The sequence below is a fragment of the Tetranychus urticae genome, chromosome 3 (assembly GCF_039701765.1).
Source record: "Tetranychus urticae isolate SD_2017Ah chromosome 3, NJAU_TeUrti_SD_1.0, whole genome shotgun sequence".
In the NCBI taxonomy this organism is placed as follows: domain Eukaryota; kingdom Metazoa; phylum Arthropoda; class Arachnida; order Trombidiformes; family Tetranychidae; genus Tetranychus; species Tetranychus urticae.
Window position 1 is genome coordinate 5,553,608 of NC_142960.1, and position 16,972 is coordinate 5,570,579.

Below are 16,972 nucleotides of genomic sequence, written 5' to 3' on the forward strand. Positions count from 1 at the left end.
TACTCGATACTAAGATGCGCACAATTTGATATATAATAATAATCAGGCAAATAGTGACAGAATCAAGTAAAATTAGACTTTCAATTGATTCTATGGATTTTAGAAACTTGATTGATCGATGCATAAAGAATATGTTTACCAATATCAAGGATTAATCTGATTAAATCAGGTTAAAGCAGATTTGCTTGAATTACCGTAGATACCACTTTTGGCACTGATACTTTTATTTAAGGTTGCTAACACTTTGTGAGCACAGAAGTGATCTGACTTTGTTCATAGAAACCTTTTTAAATGCATGAATAGCATCTTTTAGAGCTGTTTGAGGAAAATTGAGATCGGGAATGAGCAAAAAATGGATGAAAGTACACTAAAATACAGACGAGTAACATGATTTGAAGTGATTGATACATATTAAGTTGATAATTAAGGCTGAAAACATGCATCTTTAGCAAATGATGAGAACCTGGACGGTCTGAATTAGCAACTTTAATATTTGAAGAGATCAAAGTCAAACGATTTCCTAACTTTTCTTGTAATAATCATTACAACCTGAAAATTGATTTCATCAAATCGTTCTTCATTTTTGCCTAAATTCCAATTAAAACATTTATTTTTCACCCTCAAGCTGGTCTGGTTACTTGGTCATTAAGGGAAGTGACAATCAACTCTAGCTACTTGAAAGCTGTCACCGCTAGTTATTTACCCTAATAAATAAAAAATAAGTTTGTTTACTTAAACTCATTTATTAACATCAATTAAATCAAATTCAATGGATTTCACCTGTTTTATGTAGTCCAATAACACCACCAACTATTCCACCAGCTAAAGTACCATTTGTCCAGTGACTTTTGCCACGGTACTATAAAAAGTTATGAAATCAAGTTATAAAATATTGCATTCGAATTCATGAAAATATAATTAAAATTACTAAATGATTCAAAAGCACATTCTGTACAAGCAAATATTGCTCTAAGTATTGCAAAACTTTTTGCATTTGACAACATTCTTCCTTTCATGTCCTGCAACACCATTTTAACAGTCTGTTTTTCAGGTTCTATCATAGTTGCTTGTGGACCTACAGAGGCTAAACGCAAGCCCACAACTGCGCCAAATCCGTAACCAGCGACTCTTTTCATGACGGTTCGAAAAGCACAACTTTCCATTGCCTCCTTTACTAATACATGTACTTCCTCTCTGCTCATTACTCCTTTTCCAAGCATAAAAGGAACTAATGCTTTGTTATAATCACATTTATCAGGACTATGAATTTTGGTCGATTCCTGAAATTTGTAAAAATCAAGATGAGTGATGAAGTTTTATTAATCATTAAATTAAAGTTATGGTGAGCTGAAGTAAAAATAGAAACTTACAGTAAAAGCATTATGTTTTTGACCAGGCATTTCTTCTAAATCATTAGTTGGTGTGGCCATGATTATAGTAGATTGATAAAATTATCAGATTTTAGGAAATAATGGTTCGCGAAGCTTTTGTCATCTAAAAAAATTAAAATATTTACAAGATTTGTGAAAAACAGCACACGTTATTTCAAACATCGGATGATTACCACTTGAGTTGCAGATTCACGATCTTTTCTCTGACATTCGCATTTTTATCACCACTTAACGTTGATTGCTGCTTAGAAAAGGTTAGATTTTCTAACTTTTGCTGTTGAATGCAAATGTTCAGCTGAAAATGATTATTTAGCAATGATAGTATCTGATATCCAATTCAATTGGCAAATTGTTCAGTAATTAAGAATCACTTTTCAAGTGAATTTACGATGAATAGAGATAATAATTAATAAAATGCTGAGTTGACCATCATTAAGAGTGAATCGTTCAATATACATTGACTAAGCAAGATGATTTAATTGATTGCGATAAGGTCAGTAGAGTATAAAAGTTTACTGTTTGATGACAAAAACTTCAGTCTTCTCCTGTTGTACCAGTACGATTGTAGAAAAGCAAAATGAAGATTTGTCTTAGTGTTTTGGCACTTCTTGTCGTCTCAGCTTGCTCTGGTGAACTCAAGCTCAAACCTTTAGGTAAGTTTCACTTTCATGTCAATGTTTTAACTTTTCTCTTTCAAATTATCGACTGATCATTTTTCTGGTTTTTATTTTCTTTCCCTCCACAGATTACGAGCTTAACAAAATCTATGTCTACGAATACACTGGAAATGTGCTTACTGGTGGCCCATCCAGCTCAAGCCTTTACTCTGGCACTCAGTTGAAGGCTAATGTTGCCATTTCCCACTCAAACGCCCGAAATGACTTGTACACATTGAAGTTAGACAATGTTACTTTCGCATCACTTATTGATGAAGTTACTGAACCTGCAAAGGCCAACTTCGCTCGTTGGGAAGCTGTTGAGCAGAAAAACCAAGAACTCTTGGAACTTACTGTTCAATACCAAATCAATAAAGATACTCAGCGTTTGGAGTACATCGAGGTTTACCAAAAGGATGTTCCTTGGTCACTCAACATCAAGAAAGCCATCATCGAGATGCTCTTGGTTGACATTGCTGGTAAACAATTGAAGTTGGTTCCTGGTTATGAACAAAGCTTAACTCAACACTCCCGAGATGATATTCATCATGCTTTTGATGTCTACGAACCAACATCCAAGGGTGAATGTGAAACCATGTACCAAGTCATCAATGCCTTACCTGAAACAGTCTTCGACTTACCTGGAAGTAAAAAACTCTACTGGAAGGTCATCAAGACACGAAACTATCAAAACTGTACCACCAATTCTCGATCAACCCGACATAGCTATGAACGGATGAATTGTGCTGATCACTGTAAGCAAGCTTTGATTTTGGGGCTAACCAAGATGAACAACTATTACTCAGCTGAAAAGTCACAATGCAATTGTAATGATATTGAATTCGAGCCTCTTAAACAACAATCAACCAGCACTTACTTCATTGAATGTATGGAAAATCCCTACATTTTGAGCGCTGAAAGCAACGGTAAAGTTATCTTCGACGATCGTGGTACTCAATTCGTTACCTACAACCATCAAACTCTAAAACTTGCCAGAGTTCATGATGGCATCATTGATCCAATCGACATCAATTACGTTCTTCGTGTTCAAAACCTCACTTTCTCTCTTTATTCATACGTGGGTTCAATTGCACATGTATCCAACCACGAAATCCCAGTCTATAACCTTTTGGTGCCATACAAGTCACAGTCAACATTGCTCGATACTGCTATTGAGTTGTCCGCGCGAATTGCTGAAATTGTCCTCGAAGGTGATTACAAAAACCAACAAAAGGTTTCTAGTCTTATTCAGAACTTTGTTTCTCTATTGGCTCACCTTGATTCCGAGCACATCATGAAATTCTACAGCGACTACTGTATCGTTCCAGAATCTAAAACTTACACAAACACCTTGCAATCCATTGGAAGACAATTATTCCTCGACACTGTTTCTCACGTTGGAACCCAAAATGTTTCAATTTGGCTTGAACAAGTTCTCAGCTGGAAGTCTAATGGATTAAGCCCAATGGAAGTACGACAGGTCATCGAAACTTTACCTTTCAGTGTTCACGCTCCAACCATACGTTTAATCGAGTTATTGGAGAAAAAGATCAATGATTACTTCCAAGAAGAAGATTGGGATGCCCTTTCTGCTTTTGTTATCGCTTATGGTAGACTCATCGGCAAGGCCTGTCCAAACCCAGAAGTCTATTCTGATTCTGGAAAAGAAATCAGTATAGATGAAAGTAAAGCTCGATTAAACAACTGGTGGATTCCAGAAGATCAAAAATGCACTGTCCAACAAACCCTTCGTTACATTAAGGCTTTGGGCGAAAAGCTTATGACTGCTAAATCTGTCCGTGGCAAAATTTTAATCGCTCAAGCTTTGGCTAACACTGGTAAAGTTGTAGCTCTTGAAGAGCTTGCATCTTCTATCCAGATTCGAATTTCTGATGATTCTGATCAAACCTTTTTCCGAACCTCAGTCATCTACTCTCTCCATCACATGATTACGATTGCATCTAAACGAGTACGATCCCTAATATTACCTGTTTTCAAAAAAAAGACCGAGTTCTATGAATTACGATTGGCTGCTTTCACTGTACTTATGTCAGCTGGACCTGAAAGACATGAAATTGACTCAATAATTGTTTCTCTCAGGGATGAAACCAACCATCAATTTATCACCATGGTTCGATCAATCTTAGAAGAGACTGCTAACCTAGCCGGAACTTTTCATCAACCCTTAGCTCAAGCAGCCCAGGAAATTAATGCTATTCTTCCTGAAGTCAACCTCGATGAAGTCCGAATTCAAGCCTCTTACAACGAATGGTTTTCAACTAACAAATCCACTGGTTTCTTCGTCAATTCTCAATCCGTTGTGAACAATGCCTCTTACATCCCTAAACATAGTTATATTAGCTTTGGTTCACGCGAAAAATTATTGTCAAACCCATGGTTCAGTCTTGTATTTCAGCAGAAAGGTATGGAGAGTGCGTTGAAAAATTTGAAGCTTGACACCGCAAAAACGAGAAGAGATCCTCGAAAAGTTGATGATCTTTGTAAAGATCTAGCCTTTGACTCTGAATATAAGGAAGAATTTTTGCTTAACCTATTCATTAATGTTTATGGGGAAACTTCCTTATTCACCCTAGACAAATGCACACTAGAAAATGCTTTTAATCAATTTGTAAAGACCTTTTCCAAATTAACTAGCAATGGCGTTGATAAGATTGATTTCAACTACGTACGTTTTCTCACCTTATCATCTAATCATGATGTTATTCCAGGAGCCATTGGTTTACCAATTCTAGCCACCAGACAAAATCACCAAATTGTTTCGTTTCGAGTTACAAGACTAGACTTCATGACAAAACCGAAGACCAAATTAGATGCAGGGAGTATCAGCTTCAGGGTTGTTCCACACATTTTTACCTCCTCTCATTTGTCCCTTTCCGTATTCAACCAAGGAGTTAAGGCCCAGAACCACTTCGGTGTTGACAAAGAAAGGAAATTCGAATTGTATGCGCCGTTTGCTTTCGTTTTCAGATGGGACAAAAATATAACAAAATATATCTTTAGGCCTAATTTCTCCAAATTAAACTTATACAATTCAAATACAAACTTTGCTATTTCATCACCAAGCTGTATCGACTGCAAAGATGAAGCCCTATACAAAGTGATACCGTCTTTCCCACACCTTTACAACCAATCAATGACATTTAAGGTGAAGAAAGGGTTGTATTTAAATGTCAGCTTGACAACTGAGCAACCATTATTGAAGGAATCATACGATGGCACTGGAAACTGGCTTTTGGAAAAATACGAAATACTCAATAAATTTAATCATGAAATGCTTTTGACCATAACTAAAATTGGAGACAAAAACAAAAAGATTAAAAAAAGTAATGCGAAACGTGGCATACTATTATGTAAGTTCACAACAAGACAGTAACATCAATAGAATTCTAATAACTTTTATACATTTTTCATTACAGTTCCGGGCTTAGCTTCATCTAAGCTATTCACTTCGCCCTCTTGTTCGCGTTACGACCAGATATGGTATTCTTTGTTTGCGACAGGTTTCTCCGAGGAATGTTGGGCTAGTCTGATGAAGCTCCGTTATGATAGCACTACTAATAAGGTAACTGATAATAATGCAACTATAAAAATAAACTTTACTGGAACCGCAGAATCTGTCAGCAATATTGGTTTGAAATCCATTGTCGAAATCAAACCAAAGTCTTTAACGATATTTGAAGATTTTATTGAATATTTTAACCAAAAGGGGTATTCCAATATTTATGGAATACCCATGGACTGGAGACGGTCTGTAGGTAGGTTCACTACTTTTGTCAATTATACTATAAAATTGGTCTTATTAATTTATGTTTTTCATTTTCAGTGGATTTGGAAGATCGCTATTATGAAAGAATAGAATATTTTCTCAATCAATCGTTTGTTGAAACAAACAAATCATCTGTTTTGGTATGCCATTCTTATGGATGCCTAAATCTTGCCAAATTCATCAATAGAACAGATCAATCTTTACTTAAAGAAAGAATCCATTCTGTATTCACTTTAGGAGCCCCGTGGGGCGGCTCCTTGAAAGCGATTAGAGCTTTAGTTGGTGGTGATAACTTCGATATTTTTATTCATTTGAGATCAATTTTTCAGCCTATACAAAAGACGTTCACGTCTTTAGTCCACCTCATGCCAGGTCCAAACTGGGTAGAAAAGCGAAAAATTGAAGGTAAACCCTTTATCTCTCTTTATGACAAAAATTTCTACGAACCACGTGATATTTTGAAAAGATTTGGTATAGGGGATGAAGTAATGAGAAACCGTAGCAACGTTGATGATTTCCTGAATTATTTTGATAAAATTAATACTACGGAAATCAATTGCCTTTACTCACCAAATTTTGTTACGTTATCACACATTGATTATGTCATCGATAGTTCTAATATTGTTCAAGAAAAAGAACTTACTTATGACGACAAAGGGGATGGAACAGTCGCAGAATTTTCTCTTTCCCTCTGCCATCGAAAGAATTATATGATAAGCACCCATACAGAAAGCTTGCATCAAGATATGCTGTATGACACTGCTATATTTAATCTAATATATCAAAGTGCTGAAAAAAATTAACTCTGAAATAATTCATCTTATTACTGTTTTAATAAATTTTGTCTAATTGATTTAAGTAATTGAGCTAAATTGTGTGTCCTAAGTATTTAAATACTTTCCATTGGTTACTTCAACTAAAGTATTTCAATACTTTCCATTGGTCACTTCAACTAAAGTATTTCAATACTTTCCATTGGTCACTTCAACGAAAGTATTTCAATACTTTCCATTGGTCACTTCAACGAAAGTATTTCAATACTTTCCATTGGTTACTTCAACTAAAGTATTTCAATACTTTCCATTGGATACTTCAATACCCGATAGTCTGATTTACCTGTTAAAATTTCCTAGGGTCTTTGAGTGCTGTTCAAAGCTCGTAAACTTTTGTAAAGCTGTTAAAAGTAAAGTTTACTCTAACTTGTATTCTGAAAACTCTTAAATCTTATTAATCAGGATCTGAAAGGCTGAGTGGTCTTTTGACTGTTAATAAAGTATTTCAATTCTTGGTTTAATTGTGACAAACTGTATTTCTATTTTTCGAAATTAATAAAATAATTTCTTTGGCTTTCCAACTGTATATTGTAAACCTAATTAACAATTTTTCATTCTCTTCTTTCACTTAGCTGTAAGATCATTTGACTTACAAGTTAAATTTGATTATGATAACTTGAAATCATACAAAGTTATGGTTGATTAAATTAAACCTTCAATCATGAAACTGTCAACTTGATCAAAAATGATATAACGTTTAGCTAGTTATAGCCTAAGAATCTGAAATTTTGTTAGGTTTTGACACACACACACACACATACGTAATTTAGTAATTAAAAAGCCTACAAATATATTGTTTATCATCCAGTTTGTCTACCTTTTGATTCCAGATTCCAGTCATTTGTTGGTGATAAGGTAAAGTAACTGAATAATGTTTCATAACGGTTGGTCAATCACCTGTACCAGTGTAGAGAAAGTTTAACCAAAGGTTCATCATGTAAGAATAAACCAATATATCGGAATATACACATCGACATTCCAGGTTATTTGAGTGATACCACGAGCTGATTCAACTGAAACTGGGCCCACTAGAGTAAAGACGAATCCACAAATGTTTGTGTATGTCAATGAGATCTTAGGAATTACTCTGGTGCAAAAATCCATTTTTTGCGTGGTTTTTTGTGTCAACAATAAGTAGGACCGAGTTTAGCTACTCACTTCCGGAACTCAATTCTTGACTGCACCAGTGCAAGCTAAGACGACAAGTGCCAAAACACTAAGACAAATAAAAGTTTTAATTAACTTTAGGAATAAAGGCAAAATCATTAAACTAGAATTACGTTCTTCTCTCAACTAAATTACATTTTATTCAATTTTTAAGCGGAATCAATGTTCAAATTCAACTAACAGTTGATGAAAACAATTGATTTAAAAATTAACAAACATAAGCCTAAGAATTTTGAATAAGTTGAAAGAACCAAGATACTAAAATTGTTTTCATCAACTTTTAGTTGAATTTGAACATTGATTCAGCTTAAAAATCGAATAAAATGTAATTTACAAGGGAAGTACACGAATGACCCGAGCTTCTTTTGAATGAGAGAATTGTCATTCGATAGAGGATATTGAGTAATGAAAAACCCGAAATGATTTCATCTGTGAGCCTAGTGGTCCCTAAAATATTTGGATTTAAAATTTGGGTATTTTCTTTAAAATTATGTTTATTTAACTAATTTTCAGAGCCACTTGACAGTCGAGTGGTTAGAGAGTTGGCAAGCCAAGAGAATGTTACGGGTTCGAGACCTGTTTTGGGCATTTTTTTCAACTTTTGACAATTATGTTAAACTTATTTATATACTTATTTTTGATGTTTTTTCATGTTTTCGGGTGTTTTTTTGCTGTTTTGAGTATTTTAACGGTTTTTTGACATTTTTTGCATGAAAATGAAAATTTTGAAGATTGTTTCTAGGAAGAGAAAAGTGTGGCAAATAAGCGGAAGTAACCATGGTTGACCAAAGGATCGGCCATTTTGGTTTTTTTGAGTCAAGTAGAACGTGCTTTTTGTGCAGTAGCTTATTTGAAAACTACTAATATTGCTTAATTTGTATTTATTTTGTTAATTAGTTAAAATGAAGTTAAAATTAGTTCAAAAATGAACCCCGCAAACATAATCAAGTTATTACAAGAAAAATGTGACACTTTTCAATTCATGCAAACAACGCCGCACTTCTATGAAAGAGATTTCACCGACATAATATGGAACATTATTATAAGCGAAACAAACGGAGAGTGTGATCTTTACGAAGATGTTTATTTATTTTTGATTGATTTGAAACAATTTGATAATGATAAAATCGGAGACGAGTTAAATGAATCGGAAATTCATTGTGTAAAACCTGTGGAGCAATGGATGCAATAATGGCAATAATCTATGCTGAAAATGAAGACTCTCCCAATGAAAAATTAGCCCTTGAAGATAACGCATCAACACCTCCATTAAATCTATCAACAGATAAACAACAATTAAGTGATAAGGATAACAACCCTCCAGAGAATCAAGAGTTAAATGATAACTCTAACTTAAGTTTAAATTTAAATTTGAATGATGATCCAATGATTTGCCAATCAAAGTGATTCTAATGCTGAAACTATTGCTGAAGATGAGTGGATTCTTGATTTTAATCAAGTTTATCAATTTAAAACAAAGAAAAAGAAACGCAAAAATTATCAAACTGCTAATCGAGAGATTATGTTAAACCCTGTTTTTACCGATAACAATAATGGTCAAGTTTGTCCTACGTTAAGAGCTCAAAAAGTTTACTCAGTAAACTTAATTGTCATTAAGTGTTTAAAAGTGCAAAATTTTAAAATTAGCGCAAAGTCGTTATTAGCTTTTTTAAGTGCCATTAACAGTAACTCACACAAACAACTACAGAGAACGAAGGAGAAAGTTACTCCTTCCTCTACCGTTTCTCTTCCATTGTCTTTGTGCGACTCATTGTTCACTTGATTGTTTGCTAATTGATTTTAATCAATTTTCTTCTCTCAAATTGATTCTTAATTCTTTCTTTTTGCAATCTGAATAGCAATTCAGTAAAAGTTCTTGTTGTGTTGAATTTTGTAATCAAAATTTAGTTAATTTAATTGAATTAATAGTCAACTTAATTCAAATTGAAAAATTTCCTTTGGTGTGGTTAGACCTGTGAGGGCATGTTGGTACTTTTTGTGTCCGTTTTTGGGAATCTGAAACTTTATTCAACATGTCAGCCTATTATGATGAGAAGTCGGATTCCAATGATTCATTGAGTTCATTTCATTCTGTGGTAAGTTCAACAACTTTTGGTAAAGATTTAACTAAGAGACTAGCTGAAATCGATGCTAACCCTAGATCTCCTGAACATGAGTTATTTCAATATTAATCAACTGAAATAAATGTCATAATAAATAATCCAAACTATCCTAAATATCCTCCATATCTCGATCAGCTGATAAAATTGGTGTCAAATGCAAAAAGTTTTGCAATAGTTGGAGCAGTATTTGCTTGTACAGAATGTGCTTTTGAATCATTTAGTAATTTTAATTATATTTTCATGAATTCGAATGCAATATTTTATAACTTGATTTCATAACTTTTTATAGTACCGTGACAAAAGTCACTGGACAAATGGTACTTTAGCTGGTGGAATAGTTGGTGGTGTTATTGGACTACATAAAACAGGTGAAATCCATTGAATTTGATTTAATTGATGTTAATAAATGAGTTTAAGTAAACAAACTTATTTTTTATTTATTAGGGTAAATAACTAGCGGTGACAGCTTTCAAGTAGCTAGAGTTGATTGTCACTTCCCTTAATGACCAAGTAACCAGACCAAATTGAGAGTGAAAAATAAATGTTTTAATTGGAATGCAAGCAAAAATGAATAATGATTTGATGAAATCAATTTTCAGGTTGTAATGATTAGCACAAGAAAAGTTAGGAAATCGTTTACTGCTTCTCGCGCTGAATCTGCCCAATCAACAGCATACAATAAATTTTTTTTTAATCTTTTCGTGTGAATGATTAGATCCAACATTAGAGATTAAATAATTAAAAAAAGGAGCGAGATGCGTATACAGCATAGAAAATAAAGTTGTACCATGTTTTTGGTATCTTTGCGCATTAAAAGCAACTTTAATTCAAAAAATACAGTCGTTCATTAAAGATTATGAAAGGTATCACAATCAAATTGACCAAGATTATCAGTAATCTAAGATTTTGTCTTCTCTAATACTCATTATTTTGTGTCAAATGATCTTACAGCTAAGTGAAAGAAGAGAATGAAAAATTGTTAATTAGGTTTATAATATACAGTTGGAAAGCCAAAGAAATTATTTTATTAATTTCGAAAAATAGAAATACAGTTTGTCACAATTAAACCAAGAATTGAAATACTTTATTAACAGTCAAAAGACCACTCAGCCTTTCAGATCCTGATTAATAAGATTTAAGAGTTTTCAGAATACAAGTTAGAGTAAACTTTACTTTTAACAGCTTTACAAAAGTTTACGAGCTTTGAACAGCACTCAAAGACCCTAGGAAATTTTAACAGGTAAATCAGACCAAGCCAAGAAGCCAAAATCTGATCTCGCTACCAGGGTTTCACACAAGCAGCAAAATACTTAAAGAAATTGATCGAAATGAATAATGGTGCACAACTCGTATTCAAATTAAAGAGCACAGAGAGTGACTATTACAATCAGGACAGGCACAAAGTAAATTAGCTATAACTTGTCTATCAGAAAAACGATTGTAGAAGAGCTAATGAATAGCACGGAGTTCAGTTCACGGAAGTATTGAAATACTTTAGTTGAAGTAACCAATGGAAATTATTTAAATACTTTAGTTGAAGTAACCAATGGAAAGTATTGAAATACTTTAGTTGAAGTAACCAATGGAAAGTATTGATATACTTTAGTTGAAGTAACCAATGGAAAGTATTGAAATACTTTAGTTGAAGTGACCAATGGAAAGTATTGATATACTTTAGTTGAAGTAACCAATAGAAAGTATTGAAATACTTTAGTTGAAGTAACCAATGGAAAGTATTGAAATACTTAGGACACACAATTTAGCTCAATTACTTAAATCAATTAGACAAAGGGTATTCCTTATGCTCAACCACCAATTGGGGATTTACGTTTTAAAAAGCCTCGACCCTTACAGTCAAGGAATGGTTATGGGGCTGATGGGAGAGATGAGGACAAGATTTTCAAAGCCTCGATTATGGTACAGCTTGTATGCAAAAGATTTCCCTCATCTTAAACTTCTCACATGTTCCAATATCAGAAGATTGTTTGTACATGAATGTTTACCCTCCATTAGATAGCTTACCACAAGGCTCATCAACCGGTTCAGTTAAACTTTTACTACCTGTATCTGTTCACATCCATGGAAGTGCTTTTGTTTATTTATCATCAGCAGATCCTCTTTTTTATGGTGGCTATCTATCAGCCAAGGCAAACGTAGTTGTAGTTACCTTTAACTATCGTTTAGGTTTGTTTGGTTTAATGTATGGCCATGATAAATTAATTCCGGGTAACTTGGCTCTTTATGATCAACGAGCAGCCCTTATTTGGGTAAGACAAAACATTGCAGCCTTTGGTGGTGATCCTGGTCAGGTAACCCTTTCCAGTCACTTTTCTGGTGCCCCTTTTGCAGCTCTAAACCTTTTCTCGACCCAATCAAGATATTTATTTAAAAGTGCTGCTATTTTGTCAGGAACGGCAACCTCACGATCAGCAACCGATTCACGATCCGCTGCTTTGGCCAAGACGAGAAAACTGAAAGAAAATTGGCTGTTCAGAGTTAAATGTCGATAAAAGCCATTATAATGAAGTTACTGATGACTAGTTGTCTCAGTACGAGGTTGACTGTTTAATGGCTAAAGATGCTTACGATTTGATTGAAGCTCAACCTGATGTAAACAAAGAGATTTTGAATGGGATGAAATGTGTTCTCTTGAAATTTTCTTACCCTTCTATGGTAGCCCCATGTTTCCTGAATCTTCTGACTCTATGTTATCTAAAGGAGACTTTCGTTGTGACATATCAATTCTAGTGGGCCGAGTTCCAGTTGAATCAGCTCGTGGTATCACTCAAATAACCTGGAATGTGGATGTGGCTCAAGATAGAATGAGAAATGAGATAAAAACTGTTTTAAAAGCCAATTCAACTGGCAACATTGAAAGAATCTTGGAATATTATTTTAATGACTGTAAAACTGGTGATATTAGACAAATTGCTGAAGCTGTTTTCAACCTTTTCAATGAAATTTGCTGGCACTGTCCTAATTTAATGTTGTCCTTGCAATGGTCAAAATACAACAGAGTCTACCTTTACTCTTATACCTACAAATCAAACCATTTGGGCGATCTTGACTTGGCACAACTCTTTGGTGCCTATCACACTGAAGATGTTTCCCTGATGTTTGGTTTTCCCTATAGTTATTGTTCCCATTACTCGGATTCCGATAGATTGGTTTATTCTTACATGATGAACCTTTGGTTAAACTTTCTCTACACTGGTACAGGTGATTGACCAACCGTTATGAAACATTATTCAGTTACTTTACCTTATCACCAACAAATGACTGGAATCTGGAATCAAAAGGTAGACAAACTGGATGATAAACAATATATTTGTAGGCTTTTTAATTACTAAATTACGTATGTGTGTGTGTGTCAAAACCTAACAAAATTTCAGATTCTTAGGCTATAACTAGCTAAACGTTATATCATTTTTGATCAAGTTGACAGTTTCATGATTGAAGGTTTAATTTAATCAACCATAACTTTGTATGATCTCAAGTTATTATAATCAAATTTAACTTGTAAGTCAAATGGTCTTGAAGCTAAGTGAAAGAAGAGAATGAAAAATTGTCAATTAGGTTTACAATATACAATTGGAAAGCAAACCAGATAAATTACAAAAATAGATGTAATTTATTAATAAATCTTAAATATTTTACCGTCCATTATGCATAAAAGCATTGACGATTTCAATGCTAGAGTAAAATATTGTCATGAAACATTATTAAGTCAATTAGCATTGTGTATTTGAGATTAATTGAAAAACGCTGTTTTTTACCATTAAATGCTTCAACATATAAACAATCAATGGCTCCAAGATTAAGAGCATTGTTGATATAAGATTGTATTTAATTGTACTAATTGTATAGTCTAACACAAAGAGTAAGGTAACAAGAGAGAGCATGAAGATGTTAAATCTTTCAAGTTGAGATTTAATTAATTCGGTCACTCTCAGATGGCCCTGGAAATTAAAAGCTCATTGATTTGCCCAACTATTTGATTAAGATTTGATTAAGGTTTGATTAATGTTTGATTAATGTTTGTTTTCATTTTTTTGTATAAATTTCACTAAAAGCGCCTTCTGAGAGTGAACTGGAGAATTAAATCTCAACCTTAATTTGAGCGTATCTCGTGACACCTCTTATTACTTTACTCTTTGGTCTAACATATACAAATAGATTAGCTGATTGTTCTGTTTCTTTTCTGGTTCTGAATTGATTTACTTTGGCCAGCTGATAGTAATTTGATTGTATCTATTGGTACTCAATGAGGAAAAAATTTTGATTGAAGTCAATTGATTATTCCTGAGATGAGATCGGTGCAATAAAACTATGCTGCAATCTATCAGTTTTCATCTCGAAATTTTTCCATATTAATTGCAATCTACTATTATTATCACTTGAGTTTCAGATTTATTATTTTTTCTCTGATATTCGCATTTTATCAAACTTCAACGTTGATTGTTGCGTAGACAATTTTGAATAGGTTTTTTTTGAGACTCACTGATTCACTGTTATATGGATCTAAAGATGTACAGAACAAATCATTAATATAATGGCTATAGCAACCAATCTTGCCTTAGCTCGATTGATCGAACCATCACTATTCAATTTGTAAGTAAATACCCAATGACAATCAATTACATTCATTTCATCCTGATAATCAACCAATTCCCATGTTTTGTTAGCAATCAATGAATTCATTTCTTGTTGAGCTGCTTTTAACCAAATGTTTTTGTCTTGTCTGCTATTAAGTTCAAGCATTGATGAAGGTGGTTTAACAATTGTATTTTGGTGCTCGGACAAGTTAGGTGAATCAGTGTAATTTTCAACGATATCATCATTGAATACAACATCTCTAGTTACTATCAACTTTCCGTCAGCTCATCCCAAACTTTAGATGCCTTTTGATTCTCAGGGTAACCAAGAAAAATACATTTACGTGTTATTGAAGGTAACTTATTTCGGAGTTCTTTTGGTACATGAACGTAACAATAACACCCAAAGATCTTTATTTTACTAAAAACAATAGGTTTACCTGACCCAATTTCTTCAGGTATTTTAAAGTCAATGCTTGAATTAGGTCTACGATTGATAAGATAAACTGCTGTATCAACAGCTTCACCCCAAAATTCATCTGTCATATTAGCATCATGTAACATACAACAGTTTCCATTATTGTACGATTCATTAGTTCTGCTAAACCTTTTGCTGAGGTGAATAACGAACAGAAAGCTGATGTTGAATACCATTGAGTGATGAATAATCTTCAACCTCTTTAGCAATAAACTCTTTCGCTCCGTCTGTACGTGATACTTTTACATTTTTGTTTTTAATATTCCCAACTCGCTTCAAGAACTTGATAATAATACTTTGAGATTGATCTCTTTTCACCATCAAATAAACAAATGTCTTCTTACTGAAGTCATCAATTGTCAAAGTCATCACCACCAGTTGTTTCAATTTTCAATGTTACTGTAGCAATACCAATAGCATTAATTCTACTGTCATCTGCAAGGATAATTAGTACACTTTCAATATACTTGAAATCAGAAAACCATTTAAGATTGTAAACCATGTGAGAAGAAGACCAGAGTCAGTATATTATTGATCAACATGGTTAGTTCCAGTATTAACCATTAGTGCTGAAACGTTAACAGAATCAGAAGCATCTTTCATCTTATCTTCGTCATTCTGTTTCTTTTTACACTCTCGAGCCCAATGACCTTTTTGCTTACAATAATTGCACTTTCCAAAGCGCTTTTGTCTTAAGTTATTAGCATTAATTGCCTTGATTTGCTTCTTGTTGTTGTTGTTGATACTCAATTTACTGGTTAGCAAAGCAATCTGACTATCATTATTTGCTATATCAAGGTTGAGCTTACGATTATACTCTTCGAGAACACGACCTTTAACAAAATTGAAGTCAATTTTTGATGAACCGAATTGAGATTCAAGGGAAACAATCAGAGTTTCATATGTACTCGGTAAACTTCCAAGTAATGCAATAACCATGTCATTATCACTGACAGTCTGATTGATTGCTTCCAATTTTTGCTTCAAATCAATAAGAGTATTAATATGCTTGACCATAAGCCCAGATATATATTTAATATTCAATAATTGTTTCCGTAAATTGAACTGATTTGCAAGACAAATTTTCTCAAAATTTTCGCAAAGACAAATCCAAGCAGCTCTTGGATCTTTCGAGTCTGATGAGAGTTAAAAACTGATCCTCGACATTAAGAGCAATCAATCTCAACTTCTTCTGCTTCTTAACAAAAGCAGTAACTGTTGACCATTCAACTTATCACCTTTCTCGTCACCGGTAAGAATATTCCACAAATCCAAATCTTCACAGATCAACTTAATCTTGAATTTCCAGTTAACCCAATTTTCCTGGTTTAATTTTTCAATTGATATAGATTTTGAATCTTCTATGGTGTAAATAGGTTTCGCCAACGATTAATAAAACAATACCTTTAAACGCAACTAATAAACGAAGCACGATGAGCCCATAACCTGTTAAATATTTCGTTTAGACTGTATTGGTTTAATCATTAACACTTGAACGGAGTAATCAAGACTGACTTTCATAATGTAATAATGAAATCAAGTTAAATCAAGGATAATCGTAAAGGATAGATAAATGTATCAATTGCTCTAATTGTGAATGGACAACAATACTGTTCATTGTTAACTGTTAACTTCAACAATTTACAGCTGTAAGGATTAAAGTTAACCTGGAAAATTGATTTATCTTTCAATATGCATCATATAACCTTGATGAAACGTTCAATTGATACTTTCTCCAAAAGAAACATCGCTTTATCGTATCCAAGGGCCCTCGCGGTGATGCGCTTACTTTACCAGATAACATGTGGGGTGAAAATTATGTTATGAAACTTGCTATCCTGCCCAAAGTTGATTTGGTTCTAACTCATGGAGGTAATAATACAACTGTGGAGACACTTTACTTCGGTGAGAAAATGATCATATTGCCAATGTTTTATGATCA

General features: G+C 33.6%; 4 protein-coding genes across 4 annotated transcripts in view; 2 read left to right on the forward strand and 2 right to left on the reverse strand.

The window, feature by feature from the left end:
* The window catches only part of LOC149093228 (uncharacterized), a 75,242-nt gene that overhangs the window by 57,946 nt on the left and 324 nt on the right, over positions 1-16,972 (forward strand). The window lies entirely within an intron of this gene.
* On the reverse strand, positions 730-1,860 carry LOC149093235 (mitochondrial import inner membrane translocase subunit Tim22-like). Its single transcript, XM_089268670.1, has 2 exons — positions 1,371-1,860; positions 730-1,280 (listed from the first exon to the last, which is right to left on the reverse strand). The coding sequence occupies exons 1-2, from the start codon at positions 1,428-1,430 to the stop codon at positions 870-872; spliced, it is 471 nt and encodes a 156-aa protein (XP_089124796.1). The 5' UTR covers positions 1,431-1,860; the 3' UTR covers positions 730-869.
* Positions 1,940-7,193, forward strand: LOC149093236 (vitellogenin-4-like). The gene is made up of 4 exons (XM_089268669.1): positions 1,940-2,044; positions 2,137-5,418; positions 5,485-5,823; positions 5,892-7,193. The coding sequence occupies exons 1-4, from the start codon at positions 1,969-1,971 to the stop codon at positions 6,635-6,637; spliced, it is 4,443 nt and encodes a 1,480-aa protein (XP_089124795.1). The 5' UTR covers positions 1,940-1,968; the 3' UTR covers positions 6,638-7,193.
* Positions 15,559-16,047, reverse strand: LOC149093237 (uncharacterized). The gene has a single exon (XM_089269302.1). It carries the CDS (start codon positions 16,045-16,047, stop codon positions 15,559-15,561), a length of 489 nt encoding a protein of 162 aa, XP_089125428.1.

Bases quoted from the DNA above. Each gene is read 5' to 3' on its own strand.
- LOC149093237 (XM_089269302.1), bottom strand. From the start codon at position 16,047: ATGGTCAAGCATATTAATACTCTTATTGATTTGAAGCAAAAATTGGAA.
- LOC149093236 (XM_089268669.1), top strand. From the start codon at position 1,969: ATGAAGATTTGTCTTAGTGTTTTGGCACTTCTTGTCGTCTCAGCTTGC. The intron at 5,419-5,484 runs GTAAGTTCACAA...TTTTCATTACAG, and splicing joins GAAACGTGGCATACTATTAT to TTCCGGGCTTAGCTTCATCT. The intron at 5,824-5,891 runs GTAGGTTCACTA...TTTCATTTTCAG, and splicing joins GGACTGGAGACGGTCTGTAG to TGGATTTGGAAGATCGCTAT.
- LOC149093235 (XM_089268670.1), bottom strand. From the start codon at position 1,430: ATGGCCACACCAACTAATGATTTAGAAGAAATGCCTGGTCAAAAACAT. The intron at 1,281-1,370 runs GTAAGTTTCTAT...TACAAATTTCAG, and splicing joins AAAAACATAATGCTTTTACT to GAATCGACCAAAATTCATAG.